The sequence below is a fragment of the Mastomys coucha genome, unplaced genomic scaffold (genome assembly GCF_008632895.1).
Source record: "Mastomys coucha isolate ucsf_1 unplaced genomic scaffold, UCSF_Mcou_1 pScaffold17, whole genome shotgun sequence".
Taxonomy (NCBI): domain Eukaryota; kingdom Metazoa; phylum Chordata; class Mammalia; order Rodentia; family Muridae; genus Mastomys; species Mastomys coucha.
The window spans coordinates 31,127,617-31,153,514 of NW_022196899.1; the positions used below are offsets into that span (position 1 = coordinate 31,127,617).

The 25,898-nt window shown below is 46.2% G+C and overlaps 1 protein-coding gene across 2 annotated transcripts in view; it reads left to right on the top strand.

The window, feature by feature from the left end:
* Nucleotides 1-25,898, top strand: part of Fgf2 (fibroblast growth factor 2) — a 59,989-nt gene that overhangs the window by 24,716 nt on the left and 9,375 nt on the right. For both annotated transcript variants that reach the window (XM_031376664.1, XM_031376663.1), the window contains exon 2: nucleotides 19,134-19,237. In XM_031376664.1, coding sequence (XP_031232524.1) covers nucleotides 19,134-19,237 — 104 coding nt within the window. The remainder of the gene's footprint in view (nucleotides 1-19,133; nucleotides 19,238-25,898) is intronic.

The following is a 25,898-nucleotide window of genomic DNA, read 5'->3' on the forward strand; positions in this document are numbered from 1 at the left end:
CACACACACACACATAGACACACACACACACACACAGACACACACACACACACACACACACACACACGTTTCTGGTCTCAGAATAATTTATTTGCAGGGGTGAGATTTCCTTTCAGGCCTGAAATATTTCAACTCAGAGTATCCTTACAGAATGACTGTGAGAGCAGGGGGAGGAGTCAGCAGGGCAGAGAGGCAATTTACAGAGAGCAGACATATTATCTGGAAGGATCAGAAAGGATCATTTAAATTGGCTGGGGCAAGCAGGTTAAGGGAAGTAAACCAGAGAGCATACAGCAGTGTGTGTGGCTGGATACAGAAAACAACTGAAGAACAGGCAAGAGAGATTTGGGTGGAGACACGTGCATACTCAGGTTCCTGAGCCTTCAGTGTGTCTAGGCTCGGTGGCTCCAAAGGTGGCAAGAAGGGAACATGGAAACAGAATGACGGCTCTTGCGCCAGGGAAAGAAGAAAGCCTGCTGTGGTTTCAGGCACCTCAGCTAGGGTGGAAGTGTCTGTGCCGGAGCCAGGGGCTGCTTGCCATCTCCTCCCACGCCTATTTTATGGCATTTTAAGAAAATTTTATAAGTCCCAGCCTCTGCCTGCTGTAGAAATGAAGATAGTTGGGGTAAGACTTCCTCCCTGGGAGGACACATCTCAAGTCTTGGTGTTCTCATCTGTCCTCCTAACGCCAGGCCAAAGCCCCCTGCAAATGGTTGCTTGGGTCAAAGCATGCTTTTCTTTTTCTCTCTTTCCTTTTTCCTTCCTTTCTTTCTCTCTCTCTCTTTCTTTCTTTCTCTCTTTCTTTCTTTCTTTCTTTCTTCCCTTCTCTCTCTTTTTTCTTTTCTTTTCTTTCTTTCTTTACTTCTCTTTCTTTCTTTGTTTCTAATTATTTTATTTATTTACAATCCAGTCATTGCCCACCTCCCACAGTTCCTCATCCCATTCCTCCTCCCCCTGTCCCTGGTGAGAATGCTCCCCCCCACCAGACCTCCCCCACTCTCTTGGGCTTCAAATCTCAAGAGGATTATGTACATCTTCTCCCACTGAAGCCAGACCCAGAAGTCCTCTGTTATTTATGTGTGGGGCCTCGGAGCAGCCCGTGAATGCCGCCTGATTCGGAGCTTCCAGGGGTCCAGGTTAGTTGAGACTGCTGGTCTTCCTATGGGGTCTCCCTCCGCTTCAGCTTCTTCCATCCTTCCCCTAATTCAACCATAGGGATCCCCATCTTCAGTGCAATGGTTGGGTGTAAGTATCTGAGTCTGTCTCAGTCAGCTGCTGGTAGGACCTCTCAGAGGACAGCCATGTCTGTAAGCACAACATAGATGAGTAATGGTGTCAGGCCTCGTTGCCTCCTCTTGAGATGGTTGGGCCAGTCACTGGACCACCTGTCTCTCAGACTTTCCATTTTTGTGCCCGCAGTTCTTTTAGACGGGAACAATTCTGGGTTAGAAATTTTGACTATGGGTTGGTAACGCCATCCCTCCACTTGAGGCCCTGTCTTTCTACTGGAGGTGGATTCTTCAAGTTCCCTCTCCCCAGTGTTGGGCACTTCATCTAAGGTCCCTCCCTTTGAGTCCTGAGAGTCTCTCACATCCCAGATCTCTGGTGCACTCTAGAGTGTGCCCACATCTCCCACCCCACGAGGCTGCGTATGTTCTATTCACTCTGCTGCCCTCTGGGCTTTTTGCCTGTCTCTCCATCCGCATACCTGATCCTTTCCCCCTTTCCCCCTCCTGCTCCCCTCTCCCACCCAGGGTCCTCCTTCCCTCTGCCTCCTGTGATTATTTTCTTCCTCTTAATAAGTGGGATTGAAGCACCCTCACTTGGGCCTTTCTGCTATTAAACTTCTTAAGTTCTGTGGGTTGTATCCTAGGTATTCTGTACTTTTTGGCTAATATCCACTTATTAGTGAGCACAATCCATGCATGTCCTTTTGGGTCTGGGTTACCTCACTCAGGATGATATTTTTAGTTTCATCATATTCGTTTGCATATATATATGTGTATATATATATACACATATGACACTAATCCTCTATTAGACATGGGGTTAGTTAAGATGTTTTTCCCTAATGTGTAAGTTGCCTATTTGTCTTATTGACTCTGTCTTTTGCCTTACAAAAGCTTTTCAGTTTCATGACGTCCCATTTATCATTTGTAGATCTTAGAGCCTGAGCCATTTGAGTCCTGTTAGGAAATGTCCCCCCTGTGCCAATGAGTTCTGTAGTATAACTCTTTAAAAAGTATATTAAAATCTGCACACAATTGTAGAATAGATAGTGACATTTCAGTATACGTTCATGACATAAAGAAGGCAGTGGTCGTCAGACCTGAAGAACATGGAAGATGAAGGAATAAGTGACAGCTGGAAGGAAGCGTAGCTTCTAGGGTACCTGTGGCTGGCACAAATGATTCCAAATTACCCAGCAGAGAGGGTTTGACTGGTCCTAATAGAAAGGAGTATTAACTATGTGAGATCATGGACACACCAGTCTCCACAGCCCATCTTTACGTCTGTGGTGTGTCACCTGCCTTGCTGCACCTGACTTTCATCATTTGATCTAAGCAAGGTTCACAAATGTCAGGATCTTGTCACCTGAGTGTTTCGCATCTGTGGAATATGTTATCTATTTATCTTCATCTGCTCATCTGCCTGTGAGCCCTGAGGTGAGTCCACATCCTGCTATTTCAAACAATGCCGCGGTAAACATCAGTAGCGATGTCGTCTCTGACATACTGACTCTTCCTATGGACATAGGCCTGATGGTGGTGGTGGTGCGTCATATGGGATTGTATGTCTGGTGTTTTGAGAACTCTCATATAATTGCCCATATGGCTGGGCTAATTTACAGTCCTTCCAGCAGTCTAGGAGAGCTTTACTTTTTCTATATCCTTAATATTGTTTATCTTTTTGATAGAAGTCAAGGCACAAACTTTGTAATTTTTGGTGGCCTAATCCTCGATGGATGGATAGCATGGCATGCCTCCTGCTCAGTAGCCAGGTACTGAGGAAGAGGGGAGGACGGCTAGGGGAAGAAATGAACATTCTTATGTTAGGTTGATACTGGGGATGGCCGAAGAGTGTCGAGTGTGCTTCTGTATTGGAAAGTCCTGAAGCTAAACCATCACCTCAAACATGGATTCATGAGATTCAAGGAGCTGGTACTGCCTTCTGCCCTGTTCTCACTTCAATCCAGGCCCTGCTTCCACTGCCCTCCCTACAACCTACGCCCTATCTGGCCTCACTGGTGTATTCCTCTGGTAAAACTGTCACAGCTCACCTCTTCATCTGTGCAGCGACTATATTGCTGTGGGTATCAGCCTAGTAACTGGTGGTTTGGATGAGAATGGCTCCAGTAGGTACATATATTTGAATGCATGGCTCCCACTTGGTGGAACTATTTTGGAAGGATTAGGAGATGTAGCCTTGTTGGAGGAGGCGTGACTGGGGTGGGCTTTGTGGTTTCAAAAGCTCATCATTCTCAGCTCTCTCTGCCTTGTGATTTTGTCTTATGACATGAACTCTCAGCTACGGCTCCAGCAGCACACCTGTCTGTCTGCTCTCATGCCCCACACCATGATGGGAACGGATACATCCTCTGAAACTATACACCCTAAACAAATTCTTTCTTCCATAAGTTGCCTTCACCCTGGTGTTACTTTACAGTCATAGTAAAGTAAGTAAAGCAATACCCCAAGCAGTATATTTAAGGTGAAACTGTCACATACAGCAGAGCTATTGGGCTTTTGTCCTGAGACTTTCCTTGTTGGGTGGTGGACTGTGAGAAGAAGCCTGGTAAGGTTGAGCTAGGGCTTGAAGCCCTGGAGACCCAGAGGGACGGTAGGAGCTTCACCTGCTCCAGACTCCAGGTACCTGTCCCATAGCCACAGCCCCCATAGAGAGAACCGTGGCAGTCGGTCATGTAAGGGGCAGTGCATACAAGTCCCTCCTCGTGTAGATGAGGCATCTCAGGCCAAGTCAGTAGGAAGCACCTGCCGTCAGACCCACCCCACCCTAGAAGAGTGTATCAGATCCCATCCACAAGGAATAACGGTGTGTGAGAATTACTCCGTTGTCCAAGAACATCGGTCACGAGAGCTGTAACACTGCCTGGGAAGAGAATGCTCTCCGAAAGCTTTCACCACCAGAAGCTCCCTGCACTCTGCTTGCTAACCAGCCCATGCCCCCTTAACCCCACCGGCTCGGCTCGGTCCTGCTCAGCTCTGGCTCGGCTCAGCAGCTGGCACCAGCACTTCCCTTCTCTGCTTGTGCTCTTTCCCCTTCACTTGGATCCTCCTGCCTGGCCAGGCCAAGGTCTCTACGGATAGCGTCCGGTACACAGACTGACACTCCCTTCCAGAGTCTTGTATCTCATTGTTTCCAGTGCTATAATTACTTATTGCTGTGTAATAAATATCTCTAATCCCAACGCCCTAAAGTTAGCATTCCATTGTTAATCATATTCCTGGGTGGACAGATAGACAGACAGACAGACAGACAGACAGACACACGCATGCACGCGCGCGCACACACACACACACACACACACACACACACACACACACACACACACTCTACTCTATGCAGTCTGAAAAGACTTTCAGATGTCTCTCCCTGAGGTTGGTTTGGGCCTTTTCAGAGTGGCTAATCTAAGAACAAATGTTCAGAGAGTGAGTGAGCTACTCACGTGCTTTCTGCTTTCGTACCTTTGACTAAACATCCCTCCCACTGTGTCAAGACCAGATTAAGTGTGGGGAGGACTACAAGGCTGCAGATCCCAGGCACAGGGCAAGGATGTTCCATTAAAAAAACCTCCTCTCCTGTCTAAAGGCATCTTCTTGTGGATACATGTCTGTTGGCTTCCATTACCAACACTGACAAATGCATAAAGGAGGAATGAGCCCAGTTCTGGTACTGAAGCAGAAACTCCAGGCTGTTCCTCACCACTCTTGATGTGACCAGCCTGAAGCCCTGTTTCTCTACTCATTCAGCCAGGCATTTCTTCCTATGTCGAAGCCTCTCTGGCATCATCCAGATCACATGTGGGTTCTCTAGCATTTGAGCAGAACTGTGCCAATCCCCAATATCGACTCTCCAAGTGCTTTCAGTTCAATGCATTTCTTTCAAAGAGCCTGCAGTGTCTTTACAGTACTGGTCAAATAAAACTCACTTTTACTGTTCCACACCTCAGGAACCTCATTTGTTGTTTTCTGCTTTATTTATAGAACTCAAAACTAGAGTCTGCCATCCTCCTACCTCTGCACCCTCAGCCAAAAGCAAAGAAGGGGAGAAAGGGTTTATTTGGGCTTACAGTTCAGAGAGGACACAGTCATCGTGGGGAGAAAGGCAGAGCAGTTGAGGTGTGAGGCCTGGCAGTCAGGAAAGAGATGTCAAATCTCATCTTCACACAAAAAGCAGATCAGGAAGTAGGGCCAGACTATAAGATCAGAAAACTTGCCTCCAGCGACACAGTTCCCCCAAGTAAAGCTCTACCTCATAAATGCTTTATAACCTTCCGAAGCAGCGCCCCAGCAGGGACCAAGTGTTCAAACACATGAGCTTATGGAACCATGACAGGAAGGAAGTTACTACAAACGGTGAAGAGCATTCGTGATCATAAATACGCTAGAGCACAGCAGTACCATGAGGCTGGCTGCAAGGAAGGACTCTGCCGTGGCTTTTCATGTTACTGAGAATTAAGCGGAAAATGGACAAGGAGGCCAGAAGAAAGATGGCTCCAGCATTCCCACACCATTTCCTGCTGGCTGCCAACTTCCTGCCTCAGTGGGCCTGTTTCTGTGGCCATGATTGCTGGGGAGGAATGTGCCTGCATGTCCCATGGTACGAGGCAAGGAACACAAAGTGCTTCATCGGTGTTGTGTGAAGAATGTAGGCAAAACTAAACTAGAGTCAAACTCTCATAAACACAAGTGGACACACTGAGTCAAACAGGGACTGGAGGCCCTTGAATGTGAATTCTCTTCACCATCACACTCCTGCTGGGCACTGGGTACTGAGACCGTACCTAGGACCAAGAAAGCTTAGCTAGTGACCATGCAGACAGGAGTGCCTCTTTCTCGTGCTGTGGATCACGAGAAAGGAAATCTAGTATGTCTCTTCTTCTGTAGATCTCTGATCTTTTGCATCAGACAAGCTTTTAAATATAGGACAACACAAGGCTACATAGTAGATCTCTGGAGGCTATGGAAAGGCCCACAGCCTTATCAGCCACTGGTGCTGGTCTGGGAGTGTCAGCTCTGTGTTCAACTCAGAAGCAGATAGGGAAGAGATGCGGCTACTTTAACGATGTCACCATGGAGGAGTCAGCCTGCCGACTGTCAGTCCTAGGCCAGCACACCAAAGGGTAGAGCTGTGATCTCAGTCTTGTCAAGAAAGAGGCTGTTTCTTCCTGGAGACGTTGAGGCACACACATACAAAAAAAGCAGTTTTCAGCTCTCTCCTGCATGTACCCAGTGTCTGTCACGAAAGGAAGGATGAAAGAGGCTTTCCTTGCGAGGGCCTCAGAACTCTTGGAGCCGGACGTCTTGGCAGGGAGCAGGGTTTTCCAGAGTGGAGCTCGTCAGTGATTGAGGGACGTGCTGCAGGGCTATTTTCATGAGACTCAAATAAAACTCTCTTGTCTCCAGGCTGCTTTGGATGGTGTTTTCCTAATGATTTCCCCAGCCACACAGAATGGCTGTTCAGTTGCTGGAACACCTTGGGCAGCTTCCCGTCTACCCTGGGCTCTGCCTCCCGCACACACCACTCTGCTGTTCTGGAACTGCCTGGGTTGAGCTTTGTAGATGGATGTTGACTCTTTAATCCAGAAAGAAGTGCCAAGAACACAAACAGCTCCATTAACTGGCACTCACCCGAGGGGAAGCCTGGGGCCAGCCAAGCGCTTGCATTATCTCTGTAAGGCTCTTACCTAACACCAGGAAAAGACTCAGGCACTGTGCAAGTGTCCAAGAGCATTTCAGAAGGGAAGAAAGGGCTGCCAGGAACAGGCTGGGATTGGGAGGTGCTCCCCTCTTGGGTACATTGGAAACCCAAGCTTGGAGCTTATGTTTCTGGCTAATCTCTTTTTGGCCACTTATGACTTTACGACATTCTAGCTTGGCTAGTGACTTTTAATGAAGGGCTTTCATGTTGGTGACCACAAGCTGAATGCCAATTATGTGTGTGTGTGTTTATGTGTGTATACGTGTATATGCTTGTATGTGCATATTACTTGCTCTCGTGTGTATGTGAGAGTGTGTACTTTTGTATGTATGTGTGTGTGTGAATGTATGTATGTATGTGTACATGTCTTCTGTGCCCTATTTTAAAGTAGTTAATTATAAGCCATTTCTTTTAAAGAGAGGATTCGGGTTTACATTAAGAGAAAGCTAGAGACTTCCAGCCATCACCCGCTTCAACCCACAGCCCTTCCATCATTAGTGTCTCACACTACACTTGTACAGTTGTCACCGTAAACCCATACTTGTTCATCACTGATGCCAAGACTGCCCTTCATGGTAGCGAAGGCGCTGTGCATTTCAGGGGTTTGGACAGACGCAGAGTGACAGCATCTCTCACTATGACACATGCAGTCATCTCACTAGGAATCCCGAGCTTTATACCCTCACCTGAGCCTCCACCAGCCAAACCTCTCTCGCTGCCTTTCTTGCATGCTTCCTCATGCCTTTCCACGGCTGACCACTCATTTCCTCTTAGTCCTGAGTTATATTTCTATGGTCTGGGTTACCACTTTGTTTTGTGGATAACAGAAAGATACTGTGCTTGTATCCAAGTTGTAGCAATCATGAATGAAGTTGCAGCGAACATCCCAGAGTCTGCAATTTTTGTGGAGGTGCTAACTACTTTTCCTACAAGTACTTTTGTGTCCTTGAATGTTGAGACAACCAGAGGGGTTGACGAGGAACTTTTGAGAATTGATTTATATCATATTAGAAATACCAGCCATTGTTTTCAGCGACTGTGTTCCTTAGCTTCTGGCAGCTGCCAACCCTGACTGACATTCCGACTTCATGTGGTTTACTCTTCCTGTTAGGACTACTGACTTGCTCTGGGCCTCCTCTTGCTGGTTTCCTCAGACAAGGGAGCCTGTGTCTACCCATAGCTTTCTAAGGCCTCTTCCAGGAGACATTGCCTTTTGGGTAGCTTCTTGCAGGGTATGTGATCAAATGTTCTGGAGCCACCAGTGTAGTTCATTATTAATAAGAACTTTTAATGTCGTGTGTCTGAGGCACAGGAGGTCTTCTTGTTAACCCTTACACACACACACACACACACACACACACACACACACACACACACACACACACAACTCTTGATACCAATATGGCAACAGATGAGAGCAGAGAGACATCTTAGCCATAGCATCCCTCTGCCTTGCTTTTGTTTTGCCTCAGGTGAAATCAGAGACTTCAGAACAGAGATGAAGGAAACTAAAAATCCATAGCCTCTGAAAAATTGGGAGCTTAATAAGGAAAATAAGCCTTCAATGGGGTAAAAACAAACCCACAATGGCTCCTATTCATTTTGTATATTTTCCTAGGATGGCTAGAAAAATATCATTAAAATTCATTTCTTCAATTAAATCCTCTCATCAGAGTTTTGTGTGGTTTTCTGCTTTTATGATACAATGCAAGTTTAACTTTAAGAAACTGCATTCCAATAGCTCACTCTGCAGGAGCAGAAGCCTACTATCTAAATGAAGGTCTTCGGGCAACAACGGTTATAGGACAAAGAAATCCAGAGGCACTATAGGCGAAGCCTTTGGTCTGTGTGTGGCTTTCACTCTGGGTTCTTAGTTCCTTCCATTCTCATTCCTCATGGAAACTGAAGCCAGCAGTAAAATAATATCAAGAGGAAACTCCCTCACCAACACAGCGTCTCACAAATAATTTGTAGATCTAGATGCACAGACTAAAAACGTTAATTCTCAAACTGTAAGTAGAGATTTCGAGCAGTTGGCTGTTTGTTTTTGTTTTTTTTAACATTAAATTTTAAACTTTGGGAGAGGTAGATTTCATCTCCCTTCATCCATCTTCCTTCATCCCTCCCCACCTCTGCGTTAAGTTCTTGCAAAAGTATAGTCCTGTATCCCAGACATAGAGTTGATATCAACACAATGAAGACATAGAATATCCCTGTCTTTCTTATTTTCCTGATGCTGTAATAAAGTAACACTCTAACAAAAAACAACCTAAAGGAAAAAGGGTTTGCTTGGGCTCACAGTTCCAGGGGGACACAGTCCATGGCAGGGAACACATGGCAGAAGACAGGGAATGCATGGTGGCAAGACCAGAGGCTGGCTGCTCACATAGCAACCAACACTCAAAAAAATAGACGGTGGACAGGAAGCAAGGTACAAGCTATAAAGTCTCAAGTCCTCCAGCAAGGCTCCACTTCCTAAAGCTTCCACAACCTTCTCAGTAGCTGGGGACCAAGTGTTTAAAAACACATGGGCCCATGGAGACATTGCATTCAAACCGCAGTTTGAATGTGCCTGGCGGCCACAGTCTGTTTTCCATTACTGCGATTCCCGGGCCCTCTATTTTTAGAAACACGTTAGGGATATTTCTCCATTGAACACATACAGGACTAATGACTTTTATAGGGGAAGCCAGGTGTTTATTTATAGCTTCGTGTGCTTGGCACTGCCTTGGTTTGCCCTGACAGAAGACAGTGTGGGGTCCTGAAGTCTAGATTTTTGAGGCATCAATTTAAACAACTATTCCTGCCATAAAATCCTCCTGCCAGAGGCTGACAGCATTTTCTCACTTGAATTGTATGACCCACAAAATAGGCCAGGAAGAGTCCATGGTAGCTGCATTTGGGGCTCCTGGCTCTCGGAAGTAGTCAGCAGGGAAGGATGGGGTGGGGGCGGCGCTCTGGTGAGATGGCTTGGTGGTTGAGAGCACTTGCTCTTCTCACAGAGGACCTGAACTCTAGCCCCAGCATCCACATGGAGGCCCACAATGGCCTGTAATTCCAGCTCCAGGGTACCTGGTACCCTCCTCTGGCATCTGTGGACACCCACATGCGAATGTGCACCCCCTCCTCCCATGTATACACAATATAAAAAATCAATTTTACAGAAAAGACAAAGGAAATAGTTGTCTTCATCAGCTCATGACTGTTCTCTGAGCAGGGGCCAGTGCTCTCTCTGTGCTCATCTCTGCACTGCGTCCACCTTGACTCCAGGTTGCATCCAGAGCATCAGAACACCACGGTCTGATTTAGATGATGCCACTGAAGATGTGAGAGCCTTTGTTAGCTGGGGGAATGCCAGCATAGGGCCTGGCTTTCAGCTGCTTAGCCTCCTAGGTTACCACCCTAGGGCCTGGCTTTCAGCCGCCTAGACTCCTAGGTTACCCACTTGGCTGTAAGGTTTGGGGGAACTGCTCATTTGTTAGGAAACTTTAGATTTGATCAGGGACAATAGACTGTCTAGGAGAGAGCAAGTATAAACTGAAAAATATGTCTGGGACATCTTTTTGAAAGTTTAATTTCTGGCCACATGTGGTGGTACATGCCTTTAATTCCAGAACTCAGAATGTAGGTAAATCTCTGTTAGTCTGGGGCCAACCTGGTCTGCCTAATGAGTTCCAAGCTAGCCAGGGCTATCCAGTAAGACCCTTTCTCCTCTCCCAAAGCCTCACATCAAGAAAATGAGTGTCGTCTCTCCTGTCCATAATCATATGGTAATAAGCCCCACCCCCTACATCATAAGACATTCATAGTCTCACCGTTGCCAAGAGTAATATCACAGAAGTAGTGCAGACCCCACACAGGTTCTCAGCCTCAGCACAGCCTTCTGCAATAGCCAAGTGTTTTCTCTGTGTAGGTGAGAGGGTCAGGGCTACTGTGAGGTAAACTGTGGTAAGTCCAGCCTGGCTGGAGGATCCAGCCTTTCCTTAAAAGCCAGCATCAGAGTTTCAGCAAATGTTGTGTATCTGACGTCTTTCTGCGTGATTGACGTCCTTCTGCGTGATTGACGTCCTTCTGCGGAATTTTCTGACTGCTGCAGCCGAGTCTTGTTCTCCTAGGTCTCTTGCAGGGATTGTTTCTGTTCACAGTTCCAAAGGCCTTGCCGAGGTAAAGACCCATGGGCGAGGTCTAGCCCGTCACCTGGCTTCAGAGCTGTGATAGCGAAGGCCTCTGCAGCCTTGAGGGATCCTGGCTCGAGTGGGTCCTTACAGCTCCCCACTCCCTACTTCTGACCTCTCAGTTTGATGCCACCTTGGGAAAGAAGTGATTCTGACCAACAGTTTTCTCTGTGCAAGTCCTAGACACACTTTGCCGTGACCATTTTTAAGTTTTAAAGGAGTCACATTTATTTAGGTATCAGGTATAAGCCTCACTGTGCACTTGGAGGCCAGAGACAGGACAACTTTGAGAGTCAGTTATCTCGTTCCACCGTGTGGGTCCTGGCCTTGAGCACAGAGGGCCTTCAGCCTTGGTGGCAGGCAGCCTTGTCCTCTGAGTCACTGCGTTTTCCTAAGCAGCGGTCTGAGATGTGTGTGAGGAGAGGCTGTTACTTGCTGGTCCATTAGGGCAGCTTTGCTAACTACTGCGCTAGTTCTGAACCTCATCTTGAAAAGCTTTACTTTGAAGTAATTTTAGATTATGGAGAGTCATGTGGTGTTGCTCTGTACCCTTCTCTCATCCTTTCCCAAGACTGATTGCTTATGGAGCAGTTACCTTTTTCAAAACTAAAAGACGGGGATATAGCACAGTGAGCTAAACCACAGCCTTACATGGCCTTTCTCCACTGGTTCTGTCTTTGCTGTTCTAGGTCCCAGGCCAGACTAGTATGTTGTATTGAGCCTCTGGATTTTTTTTTTTAAGATTTATTTATTATTATAAGTAAGTAGACTGTAGCTATCTTCAGACACACCAGAAGAGGACGTCAGATCTCATTACGGATGGTTGTGAGTCACCATGTGGTTGCTGGGATTTGAACTCAGGACCATCAGAAGAGCAGTCAGTGCTCTTACCTGCTGAGCCATCTCACCAGCCCGACCCTCTGGATTTTTAACATGCAAAATGATTTCATTTGCACATATTCACAGCATTCTCTTAGTTTCTGAATCTGTACACATGGGTTTGGTATGTGTATGTAAGATATCTGTGTATGGGGTATGTGAGTATATGTGTGATGTGTTTGTGTACTACTATATTTATGAAGTGTGAAGTATGTGTATGTAGTATATTTGTGTTATGTATGTATATGGGGTGTGTGTGTGTGTGTGCGCGCGCGCGCGCTCACGTGCACTCTTGCCCCAAAGGGATGGCCCCTCTCTCACAGCTTCAGCTTGCTGTTTCTTCCACATGTGTTGAAGCACTGTAGAATCTGCCCATTCCTTTTGATCAGTGTCTGCTCTGTCGTCTTCAGGGAGCTGTCACTCTCTCACACTCCCCGTCTTCTTCAGGTGCAGCCTGTGCTCCCCAGGAAGCCACTGTTAAACATCTCCCCTTCACTTATAGCATGTCTTGTTTGAGATGCACATTTCTAGAACTGATCATCCTCTGGAGTTGACTATTTGCATTTTCTATAGGTACTCTGTTGGTGTGTCCACTGAGAACAACTTCTTGCCTTCTTCAGTCAACTTAGTGCTTAGCCTTTCCCAGCTTCCCAAGACAGAAATGTCTGTCTATCTGTCTGTCTTTTTCTCCCTCCCTCTTCCTCTCCCCCTCCTTCTCTCTCTCTCTCTCCCTTCCCCTGCCTCCCGTTTTCCTTCCTTGCCTCTACCTTTTCCTGTTTCCACTCTTGGTAATTATTCCCCCAAGCCTTTCCTATGTGTTGACTACTCTTAGGCTTCCCACTTCTTTAGAACTCTGTCTATCTTTCTGTCTGTCTCTGTCTGTCTCTGTCTGTCTCTGTCTGTCTCTGTCTCTCTGTCTCTCTGTCTCTCTGTCTCTCTGTCTCTCTCTCTCTCTCTCTCTCTCACCTCATGTCTTACTACCACGCTTCTCAACACAGAATCCAGAGCAGCCATAGTGCTGGGGAGCATACCTGCTTATGCAGCATACCTGACCGTCATACCCCACCGGAGGCCCAGGCTTTCCTGCTTCACCCTTTCTTCTATGGGTCTTATGTAAGATGCTCTCTTGTCTCTTTCCTTGATCAACTGCTAATTCCTGGGAACAGGGAAACATTCAGCTTTCCCTGTTCCCAGGAAACCTCTAATCTCTCAGGCTAGGTTAGATCCGTCTTCTGATGTGTGATGTACATATCTCATATTTACATCATGGTTCAAATATAAAGCCCCCGCCCTTGTCCCTGTCAGCTTATATATCAGAGGCTTGGTTATCAGGTCATGGGCTCCAGGAGAGGTGACTGGATCTTGAAAGGCTGTAGCTTCACCAGTGAATGAATCCGTGGTTGAATGGACTGTTAGGTGACAGGTGACAGGGCCCAGTTACAGGAGGTTGGTCACGTGAATCTTCTCACTTGCCCTTTCTTGCTGCCTCTCAGCTTTCCACTGACAGGATGTATCTCCACTCCATCCTGCTTCTCTACCCACAACAGGCCCAGAGCCAGAGTGACAGCCAACTGTGATGCTCAGTTTCTGTCAACTTAACACAGAGTAATGGGGCGGGGGTGGGATGGAAAGGGGGTGGACTTCAGGTGAGGACTTGCTTCCATTGGATTAGCCTGATACCACACCTAGGAAGGCTGAGCAAATCAGGGAGTGCAAGCTAGTTGGTAAGGTTTCTTTCTGGTGCCTGCTTCAGTTCCTGCGTCAGGCTCCTGCGTGGGTAAGGCTCCCTAAAGGGTAGGCCATACAATGTAAGCTGAAGCAAACCCTTCCCTCTCTAAGGTCTCAGGCACTGTGCTACTGCTGTGAAGAGACGCTGTGACCACAGCAACCCTCATAAAAGAAAGTGCTTAACTGGGGCTGACTTACAACGTCAGAGGTGTAGTCCATTATCATCAGTCATGCTGGAAAAGCAGGCGGCACGCAGGCAGACATGGTGCTGGAGTAGCTCTGCAGCTGAGCAGTCTGCATCTAAGGCACTGGGCCTGGCTTGAGCTTCTGAAACCTCAAAGCCCCAAGTGGCACATCTCCTCCAACAAGGCCACCCCTCCTATTACTGCCACTCCCTAGTGACCAAGCATTCAATTCTGTGAGCCTACTGTGGCCATTCCTATTTACACCGCCACACCTAAGTTGATTTGGGTCAGTGTTTTATGACAGCAACAGAAAATCACACTGGGACATCAACTGACTCAATCCTCTGACTCCATAAGCCAATTTATAATATAATCTTTTCTGCTCTGAGTTGTTTTTCTCATCTTTTGGGAGACAGTTTCTCGTAGACTGGCCAGTCAGGGAGCTGGTTGTCTCTGTCTCCCAGTGGGGAAATAGATATGGAAAACATGAGATGAAGTCCTTAACATGAGCTGGTATACTGGCTGTGACACACGACTGGCTGGTATACTGGCTGTGACACACGACTGGCTGTTATACCGGCTGTGACACACGACTGGCTGGTATACCAGCTGTGACACATGACTGCACCATGCCCGGCTTTATATTGAGTTCTGGAGGTGGAGTTCTTTACCGACAACACCTCCTCAGCCTTCAATGTCACTGAATATCATGTTGATTTGAGTGAGGAAAAAAAACAAACCTTCCTGGGTAGAATCAATTTATTTGTACTGTGCAAGTCCAGTGGGCATGTGGGTAAGAATGGCATACAATACTGGTGGGATGAGTATTTTTACATATCCTGTGAAATGATTGTTGTGCTAGTAGGTATGGAAATATGTTTTGTGTTGTCTACCTGGCCTAAGAGTTCAAGTTTACTGGTAATGCCGTATTTTTGATGCAGCTAATTCTCCGTGTCAGGGTTTTTTGTTTCAAATACTTTTTGTGGGGGAGGGGGTGTTGAGACAGGGTTTCTCTGTGTAGCCCTGGCTGTCCCGGAACTCACTCTGTAAACCAAACTGTCCTTGAACTCAGAAATCCTCCTGCCTCTGCCTCCTAAGTGCTGGGATTAAAGGTGTGCACCACCACTGCCTGGCTTGTTTCAAATACTTTAGGCTGTCATTCACCGCCCGTGTAAGATGTTTCTTTTGCCATTGTAGACTCTGCTGATCATTGCTTGTTGGACTTCTTGCCTTGTCAGGGCTGTCATGTGTTACAGTTGCCACCCCGGCTTGTGTGTGTTAAGGAGTTCATTTCACATTTTCCATATCTATTTTCACTTTCAACTTGCCTGCATCTTTCCACCCACACTATAACCCCAAAGTAACAGGAACCAGTAAACACTTCAATGTTTTCAGTCCCCCAACTAAAAGATGTGGACTAACAGATGTGATTAGAAAACAGGGTCGGTCTTTCTGCTTCATCAGAGAAACACACTCCACCATCAAGGACAAGGACAGATGTCACTTTAGAGTAAAAGGGCAGAGCATGGCTATGCACCTATGAAGGTATCATCTGTGCATGCAATTAGAATATTTCTGTTTGAGTTCAGCTTAGCTATGGAGCGTCCTTAAAGGAAACCTGTGCCTTTGTGATAGATCCAATTCTGGTTACTTTTTAAGCCTCCACAATTAGGGTCCACTGCTTAGTGGGCAATGTCTGTTAGCATTCAGTCACAGGTCACCTGAGAGGTCTATAAAGGAAGCTGAGTGAGTAGCCCTGAATGATGACCTTTACCCTGAGGCCAACACATTGTCCACACATTGATGCCAGTCACTGTTGGGACTAGAAATGCACATTAGGAGTAAGCAGTGAGCTGGAGCTGAGGGCTAGCTTGTTGAGAGGAGCCAAGGGGAGGCTGGTGACAGGCTGTGCGGCCCTGCCCATGGCCTTGCACATAGCCCAAGCTAGAGAGACCTGGACTTTCACAGGTCACTAGTTCTGGAGTACCTCAGATCTGGCCTGGTGACTCTCACATAATCATTACTAGAATCTAGCTCCTTTGCTTTTCCCAGTGATATTGTGAGATTTTCTGCCTGCATTTGTTTAGGTCCGGTGTTTTCATCATATTCTCTTAATTCCGTATTATATTTTCAATCCAGTAGAAGAGTTTGGCCCAGGTAACTAAGAGCCTAACTGAGGCCAATACTCTCTAGAACCAGTGATGATTTGCACAGAGAGCAGGAAATTTCATGCCCATTCATTTATGTTAGTGTGAAATTATCAAATATATCTAATATTGAGTAGAATCATAAGATAACATGTTTCTCATAGATTTGAAATGTATCAGCTGTGTTTTAACGCATTCCACCCACACCATCTAGATACTCATATTGCCAAAGGCTTTTAAAGATAATCTCGTAGATTAGGTCTCATTGTATGCATATAATGATGTCCTGATAGGAAAAAGAGTGTGGTGTGATCACTGCAACACTGTCTTACCTAGCAGTTTTAATAATTACTCCAGAGTCTCTCTGAAGCTGCTGGCACTGTCTCCCCAACTTCTTGTAAGCAGCGGGGAAGTTACTTTACCTTACAATCACACTTCATTGGTTTCTCCAGTTTTGAACTGTCATCAGGGTTTTTACTCCTCTGAGTAGTGTCCAGGTGGAGGGACCCCTGGGCTATTTGTACTGGACGACTGATGACTTCCTTTTCTTTTCTGGGACCAAACATATTTGATGAACACTCTGTACCCAGCCCTGTTATAATGACTTACATCATAGGTTTTACTGGGCAAAGTTGTGAGGAGTTTGGCAGTAAGACTTGGTAGTATTCTCTGTTTGAAGTGGCCCTCGTGGGCTTGCATGTCTTGTTCCCAGGTGGGTGCTGGTTGGGGACTCTCCTGGGCCAGGTTGGTAGGGCTGGGTCACTAGAGGTGATGACCTGTCCCTGTTTCTGGTCCCGTTTCTTCCTGCTGATTTACTCAGATGGAAGGCGTGCTCTTGCACTGGTCACCCACTGACCTGCCCAGTGTGCCCTCCCAGCTACAAGGGGCCAGACGCCCTGAAACCTTGAAAGAAATAAAGCTTTCTCCCTTTAAGTTGCTTCTGTCTAGTATGTAGCCATGCCTGGGGCTTTGTTAAGAATTCACAGAACTTATTTGACCTCCAGACTTGTTCTTAGGTAACGTTTGTTATCCAGAGTCCATTTTGGGGGAGGGGAGGCTGTCCTAGCAGGGAAATGCTACTTCCAAACAGTAAAATAGAAACGTTTAGCCAGGTGGTGGTGGCGCACGCCTTTAATCCCAGCACTTGGGAGGCAGAGGCAGGCGGATTTCTGAGTTCGAGGCCAGCCTGGTCTACAGAGTGAGTCCCAAGACAGCCAGGGCTATACAGAGAAACTCTGTCTCTAATAACAAAAAAAAAAAAAAAGAAAAAAAAAAGAAAGAAAGAAAGAAAGAAGGAAAGAAAGAAAGGAAGGAAGGAAGGAAGAAAGAAAGAGAGAAAGAAAGAAAGAAAGAAAGAAATGTTTAACTTCATTTTACTCCCAATTAATTAGGTAATTTTTGTGTTCAAATCCCATCATCATAATCAGGTAATATGTGGTTTGCTTCTGGAAATCTACTTGGTATTAATGTAGTGTGGTAAGTCACACTGCATGAACGAGTCATGTGTCAGCATGTTGGGGTTAGATAAGAAATTTATAAAAATAAGAATAGCTAAACAGAAAACCCCTCGAATACGTTGGGAAAAGGAAAGACCAGGTAGAAATAATAAGATGTGAGAAAGTCAGGGATGCAGCTCACGAGGCAGCACTGGGTTAGACTGCCCTTTATGTGTGAAAAATTGGCCAAACAAGATGTCAAAAATGTTTAAGCTGTTGCACTGCACCGACAGACATCTTACAGATGTCCTCATTTCCATGTAGTCTTAAAATATGTTTATTATATTTTTAAAAAACCCACTTTGTCCTAAATAACTCATAAATAAAAAGCAGCACACCACTGATTTAAGGGAACCATTCAAGTGCTTTCCCAGTCCTGAACTCAGCAAGTGAGTAGAATGGCTGTTTGAACCCACGGGCTTTGCTGAGAGTCATACCCACTCACCATCAACTGCATTTCTGTTCACACGCCCAGCACAGGGAAAAGGCTAGGACAGAGTTGAAGCTGGGAAACTTAGCCTCCACTCCTCTGGGATGCCAAGCATCCTTTGCCTGTGTTCTGTCTTTCCTCGTTGCCTAACCTCTTGTTCCCCTCACACTCGCACCTGTTTGACACACATTGACATATTATGGGCTAGGATCTGCATATGAGGGAGACATGAGAGCTTTGTTCTGAGTTTTGGGTCACCTTGCTTAATATTATACTTTAAATTTCTACCTGTTTTCCTAAAATTTTCATGATTTTTTTTTTCTTTACAGCTGAATACTATTCCATTTTGTATATGTACTACATTGTCATTGTCTGTTCATTGTTGGGGACACCTAGGCTGGTTCAGTTTCCTTGCTGTAGTGAACAGAGTGACAGTTTACACACAGATGTGCCAGTGTCCCCCTGTAGGGTGTAAAGCCCTCTGGGTATGTATGCCCAGGAGTGGAGTGGCTGGATCATAAAGTCACTGCTTAAAAACATGAATGGTTGGGGCTGGTGAAATGGCTCAGCGGGTAAGAGCACCAACTGCTCTTCAGAAGGTCATGAGTTCAAATCCCAGCAACCACATGGTGGCTCACAACCACCCTTAAGGAGTTCTGACGCCCTCTTCTGGTGCTTCTGAAGACAGCTACAGTGTACTTACATATAATAAATAAATAAATCTTTAAAAAAAAAACATGAATGGTTGACAGTGCCAAATGAGGCCAGCAAGAATAATTTTCTCCATTCTGCCCCTCCTCGGTCCTCTGTGGGGCATAGGAGTGACAATGGAGTTGGGGCATGGTGTCAGGGCTCTACATTCTTCCCTCAGCTCGCGTGATGTCCACCTAACTTCTGTACCTTCCTGATCTGCACACTGGATCAGCACCTTGCTAGGCAGCGTTTGTGTGTGTATTTGTGGTGTATGTGTGTGATGTGTGTGTATGGTATGTGGTGTGTGTGTATGTGTGTGTGGTATATGTGCTTGTGTGTATGTCTGTGTATATGTGGTGCTCTCTGTCTCTCTCTCTCTCTCTGTCTGTGTGTGTGTATGTGTATGTGGGCTGCTTTGATCTCTGCTGTCATCCATAATTTTTTTCTGTTACTTACAGTCAAACTACAACTCCAAGCAGAAGAGAGAGGAGTTGTGTCTATCAAGGGAGTGTGTGCCAACCGGTACCTTGCTATGAAGGAAGATGGACGGCTGCTGGCTTCTGTGAGTAGTGCTTTCTATGAGGGGGTTTCATTTGCTCTGGGCAGGTATTTTCTAGCATTGCTATTGAATCTTTGTCTGGGTTGCTTGGGGATCATTTTATCTTTGTATCTCCCGAGAGAGTAGCATTCCCTGCATTCCATAGACTTTAAGACTCAAGCAGGGAGGAACACACAGTGCCTGTAAGATGAAGTCCAGGCTCTCTGCAGTCACAATGGCTCCAAATCACTATGCTTTTCTCTGCAAAACAGTTGGAGAAAAAAGTCTCCCTTATGGTTGCTTAAAGGTCATATAAAGACACACATAAAACTTGGTGATTAGTTTTGAAGTTTCTTCTTTAGACTCATAGGAAATATTTGTCTTTAGAATACTGGTTGAGAAAGTGGGCTTCTAGCCCAAACACAGATGCTGGCTCCACCCCTTGGTGGCCGTGTGTTCTTCTGCAGATTATTTGGAGTTGGTCCGTCATGTGTATCACAGGTACACTGACCCATCTAAGCTTTGCAAGGATTGAAGTGGATACTATATATCATTTTACACTGTATCATAGCTAGTCAGGGGCTCTGGCTCCTGGCTAATATTCTTTCTGTGAATGAAAGCTCTGCCAGTGTCTCCTTCATATCAAAACCAGGGGGACCATCTGTTGGACACACAGTGTGTAGAGAACAGTACAGTAGAATAAAGACATAGGACACAGAGCGCATTTCTGCCTCCTACAGGAGTGGGTAGGACATTCGTAAAGGTCTGATTGGTTTTGAGAATGGCAGCAAGAGCATTGTGCTAACAGGCCAGTGTTCTTCCTGAGCTGTACCCTCAGCTCTGCCTAACCTCTCTAGTGTCCCTGGTAGACAATATCATAGCATTGAGTGGTTCCAGAGTTGTCAGCTGTACAAGTTGTTCATATCTTTTTTTTTTTTCTGAATGAAAGTGTTTAGATTTCGGAGAGAGTTTTCTAATCATCATTTTCAGATCCATCATCTGACAGAGATATTGTCATCAGTGAACACAGTGTCACTGATTGCTGTCATCAGTCAATGGCAGATTGCTGTCATCAGTCAAGGTGAGCTTGGCAGGATAATTGATAAGGCTGTGTGCAGGGCTCATAATTGTCATTCAGTAGCTAAAAACATTTCAAGACCTCTTCAAGAGGAGCCCATGATTATAGAGAGTGCAGGATGCCAGATGTGCTAGACAGCAGCCTTAAAGAGCAGAGTATCCTGTGTCCTCTGCCCCAATGGGCCCACTGTGTAGGAAGGCAGAGGTGTAAGTATTGGTGTAGTGTGTGTGTGCTTTGTTGAGTTCTATCGGTATTTTACGTACATAGTAATACAGGAGAAGGTTGGAAGTATTGTGATGCAAGGAGAATTTAGGGAAGAAAGTGACTAGCTGTGTAGAACTCATGGAGGTGACTTGTAAGTGGAGTGTGGGATGAAAAGGACCCCAGGCAGGGGTAGAGCTGAAACTGTGGACACAAGAGACTACTTGCCATGTCTGGAAAATTATGAGCAACTCAGTGCAGCTGGAACGCGACCTGCAGACACAGTGAAAGGGAAGAGAGGCGGCTGGGGAGGCAAACAAGCTTTTCCAAGTCTTTTTTTGTTTGTTTTTTGTTTTTTGTTTTTTCGAGACAGGGATTCTCTGTATAGCCCTGGCTGTCCTGGAACTAACTCTGTAGACCAGGCTGGCCTCAAACTCAGAAATCCACCCGCCTCTGCCTCCCAAGCGCTGGGATTAAAGGCGTGCACCACCACCGCCCGGCAGTCCTTTTTTTTTTTAATTTAAAATCTAGTTTTAAGACATCGTGATATATATTTATTTTTCATTAGATATTTTATTTACATTTCAAATGTTCTTCCCTTTCCTGGTTTCCCCTCTGAAAAAAACTCCTATTCCCTCTCCTTCTCCCCATGCTCACCAACCCACCCTCTCCCACTTCCTGGCCTTGGCATTCCCCTAAACTGGGGCATTGAACCTTCACAGGACCAAGGGCCTCTCCTCCCATTGATGACCAACTTGGCCATCCTCTGGTACATATGCAGCTGGAGCCATGAGTCCCACCATGTGTACTCTTTGGTTGATGGCAGTATAGAGTGGCTTTGGAGATCCTAGAGTGTCAGGGAGACTGATTAGAGTTGAAGAGGAAACATTGCTGTGGCCACTACAAATGTGGGCATCACAGGGACGTGAGAAGGAGGGTAACAGTAGACAGAGACACAAGACTGCGTTCACTTTAAGAGTGAACACTTTTTATTTTTCCCACTGCTGTTTATATATTGTGTACCAGCTGCTAGAGGGACCACTGCAAGGAGAGCTTGAACAGTGTCTTTTGCCCCTTTATATAAAATCTTCCTTCTGTATGTTCCCCGACTTGTAACCTTATTTAGTGAACTTATTTAGGACATTCCTCCTAGGCTTTATCTGCAGTTTTCCACAGTCACAGAATCACATCTAGGTTAGGGTTTGTGCCTAAGAAAGGAACTGCAGACGGTCTGGACCCCAACAGAACACAAGCAGTATTTGCAGGGCTGGGTTGAAGCACTGACCTTGTTTTGGTCATAATTGGCTGTGAACTCTGCTAGCCCTGTAACCTTGAGATTCTATTCTTTCCTTTCCGCTTCAATCTTGGTCTTCAACGAATGCCTTATTAGGGTGAGAGTAGATCACAATGAGTCCATATGATAGTCACGAAAGGAACCATGTCTCCAGAACATAGGCTGGATGGTAGGTTTATTTGCGATAGTTGAAAATCACCACAGTTTTCAAGAACTCCAGAGACAGAAGTACCCACCTGTCCACTGCCATCTCTGTGGTGACTGGGTTACAAACAAGAGAAAGCAAACTGAAGATGCCAGAGGTGGAAACGGGGCTGCTCAGGTCTTCATGAACTCTGACCTTTTCTCTTGGCAAATAGGTATGAAACTTCATAATGGACTAAGAACTAGGTTGGGCTTCCCTTTCCTTCCTCAGGAAGGAGGCCGCTGCTGCAAGATGAAAGCCATCTGGCTCTACCAAGTCTTACTGGATTTTGCTCTCTTTAGTGCATGCTAACTCTCTTCATGATGCAACCAAATACCACCAAGTTGACAGAGTAAGAGTCAGTTTAGTGAAGTTTAGAGATTTATCACAGACCCTCAGCATGGACAAAACCCAGCGGCTACACACACATGGAAAATTTGAAACTTATCAGGCTCTTCTGAGGAGGGCATAAAGGCAGATTGGCTGTGGTAACAGCTGGTGTGTGTTCCGCCCCCATCATCGGGCTCAGTCCTGCTGCCAAGTCACAAACCAGTCTCTGGCCTCATCATCCAGTATGGCTGGCTGCCGTGCTCTCTCAGCAAGTCCCTCTTCTCCACGGGGCAGGGTGGACTGTCAGTCTTCTGATGAAGAAGTAAGTGCTGTACTGCACAGCGGGAGGGGTGCTGATGGCCTAGCTCAGTAGCCTTTCTCTCTGAGTCAGAGCTGCCAGTGCTCAGCTGTCAACAGTAGTAACTTCTGGAGTAACTCCAGTGTCCTCATCAGGAGCCATCATTTGGGGATGTGAATATGCCTCGTGTCTGGAGAGGCTGTTTGAAAGCCTGTACTTGCCACAGGCATAAGTCCATCTACCTTCTATACCCCGTGTGTGATGGCAACACTGGATTGCTATGAGTGACAATGAGGACATGATCACTCCTAGGTAGATAGTTGAGAAAAAGGTTCTTACTGTGGATGAGATAGTTCAGCCAGAGGCATCTGGAAGAGTCCAGACTGAGCATGGCCAGCAGAATAGACTGGGTCATGAGAGGAGAGGGAGGAGGAGGAGAGGAAGAGGACAGAGATGAGCCAGGAACAGAGGACCAAGAGAACCAAGAAGGGAGCCAAGAGGCTAGGAGACAAGTGGACAAAGAACACAATGCCAAAATAGCTGAGTTATATAGGAAAGAGAAGCTGGAGAATGGGCAGTGAAGCTCTGGGCTAGACTGGCTTAGAGTTGGGGACAGTGTGAGTGTGAGTGTGCGTGTGAGTGTGAGTGTGTGTGTGTGTGTGTGTGCGCGCGTGTGTGGAGTGCTGAGGTACTGGTGGTGCTCAGGGAGCCTGGTGGTCTGGGTTCACTTTGATATGTTAATAGGCACCTCACTCAGTTAGCTATTGGTCTTGAGTTTCTTTGGGATCTAACATAAGCTCTATGATTCCTGTAGTGGTTCTCCAATATACTCACCCTCTTGGGGACAACAGTACCTCAGAGAGTCATGCTGGCTTTACTGCCCTTTGAAGTTATGAGAAAGGACTCGCACTGGTGTTAACAACAGTGGTCTAAAAGCATTCTGGTTAAGGATTGCTTATGATTTCAAACCATGTGTGTGCATGTCCTCAGATGTGTGGATACACATACTGTTGAGGCCAGAGCTCAGCCTTGGGATTGTTCCTCGGGTGCTGGACACCGTGCTTTCCTTTTCAAATTTCTTTTGATTTATTTACACTGTGTGACTGCTTGTTTGTATGAGTACCACATGTGTGGAGTTCCTGTGGAGGTCAGCAGAGGGTGGAAGATCTCCTGGAACTGATGTCATAGGCAATTGAGTGCCTTGATTTTTTTAAATTATTTTATTTATTTACACCTCAAATGTTGACTCCCCTCTTGGTCCCCCCTCTCAGAGTTCTTTACCCCATCCCCCTTCATCTCTGAGAGAGTGCTGCCCCCAACCCTAAGGAATCTCCCTTCCCTGGGGCATCAGGTCTTTAGAGGATTAGGTGTACCCTCTCCCACTGAGGCCAGACAAGGCAGTCCTCTGCTACGTGTGCCTGGGGTCTTGGACCAGCCTGTATATGCTCTATGGTTGGTGTGCCTTGATTTTTTTTTTTTTTCTGGTTTTTTGAGACAGGGTTTCTCTGTGTAGCCCTGGCTGTACTGGACTCACTCTGTAGACCAGGCAGGCCTTGAACTCAGAAATCTGCCTGCCTCTACCTCCCCAAGTGCTGGGACTAAAGGCGTGTGCCAACACTGCCCAGCTTGTGCCTTGATTTCTTTTTTATTTGTTTGTTTGTGTGGTTGGTTTGGTTTGGTACAGGATATCTTGCTGGAGCTTGCCAAGTAGACTAGGCTGGCTGGCTGGCCAACAAGCCCCAGGGACCTCCTGTCCCCACCTCTCCAATGCTGGGGTTGCAAGCACATGACAATGTATGTTTCTGGTTTTGTTTTGTTTTTAAGATAGGGTCTTATTATATAAACCCTGGCTAGCCTGGCACTACTATATAAACCAGGATAGCCTCCATCTCCCAGGAATCTACCTGCCTCTGTCTCCTAAGTGCTGTGATTAAAGGTAGATGCTCCTGCACCCAGAAACGCTAGGCTTTTTAAATTTGAGTTTGGAACTCAGATTCAGGTTCTCATGCCTGAGTGGCAAACACTCTGTCAGCATCTCCCCAGTCCTTGAAAACATGTTCTAAAAAGACTTTCTACTTTTCAAACAGCTGTACTTCTGGAAAGGCCTGTACTTGGAGGCTGGAGTTGGAGCTCTCTGGTGTCTGACAGGCTTCTTACTCAGTTTCTTATGAGGAGATGTTTTTGTTGCCCTAAGTTACAGAAACCCAGAACAAATATTAAGATCGATGGTTCTACTGAATTCACACAAAATTGTAGATTTAAACAAAGTCATATCTAGTGAGTTTAACTGTAGGTCTTGGTTTCAATACCAAACAACTCTGAAGGTAGAACATATGGGGAAAAGTATTGATGAGCCCCCTTTGTGAGGGGTCGCCTGTGGTTTCCTATCTGAGGCTACAGATTGTGCTGCCCTGGACAGGACTGAAGCAAGAGTCAAACAGCGCTTTTGTTGGCCCATGGAGTGAGTGCTGAGGGGCTGTGATTTAACTCATCCAAAGCGTATTTCACACACAGAACAATTTCTGTTTTGAGGGGTCTTAACAGCGACATGAATTCTAGAAAAGTAGGGAGGTAGTGTTTTAGGGCTCGGTGTTTAGGGCTCAGTTTGGCAGTCTACACTGATCAAATTTTTCAGAAACAGAGAGCTAAAGAAAAAGCTGCATCTTTGTAAAGAGATAAAATGCTAGCCTGGATTGAATGCAGAGTAAGGCCAAGAGAGAATTACTGCTCTTGGACACCATTCCCGACAATTCTCTGCAGCCTTTTTATAAGATTGAGACCACGTTGGCTCTTACATTTTTCCCATTTGTGGTTTTTATTTAGTTCTAAAATGCTCAACATGGATACTTGGACATCACATCTGTTTTTAATTCTCAGAAATTGTATGAGCAAATGCATTTTGAGATTTCTATTGAGCAAACTTCTTCCTAAGCCAAAACTGCAAGAATCAAAGTACTGTAAACGAGTAAACAGCTCAGAAAACAGAGCATGGGGGAATGGCCATAAGGTTCAAACCTAAAACTGAGCATAGGACCAGAGCCAGTGTGCAAGTGGGAGGGTGCTGGGAAGCCTCCTGCTGTGTCACAGATGTTTCTTACTGTGTGGAGACCATCTGATACAGTGAGGCCCAGAGAAGGTACAGAACTTGGTCAGACATCCTGCACATGAGTTAGGGATTGAGGCAAAGCTGGAGCCCAGGGTCCCAGCTGGCTGGAAGCCATCCCAGTGTCAGGTCAGGGCCGCTGGACTCTTGGGAAGAGCCCTCCTCTCAGTTTCCTCAGAGAGTCTATTAGGTACAGT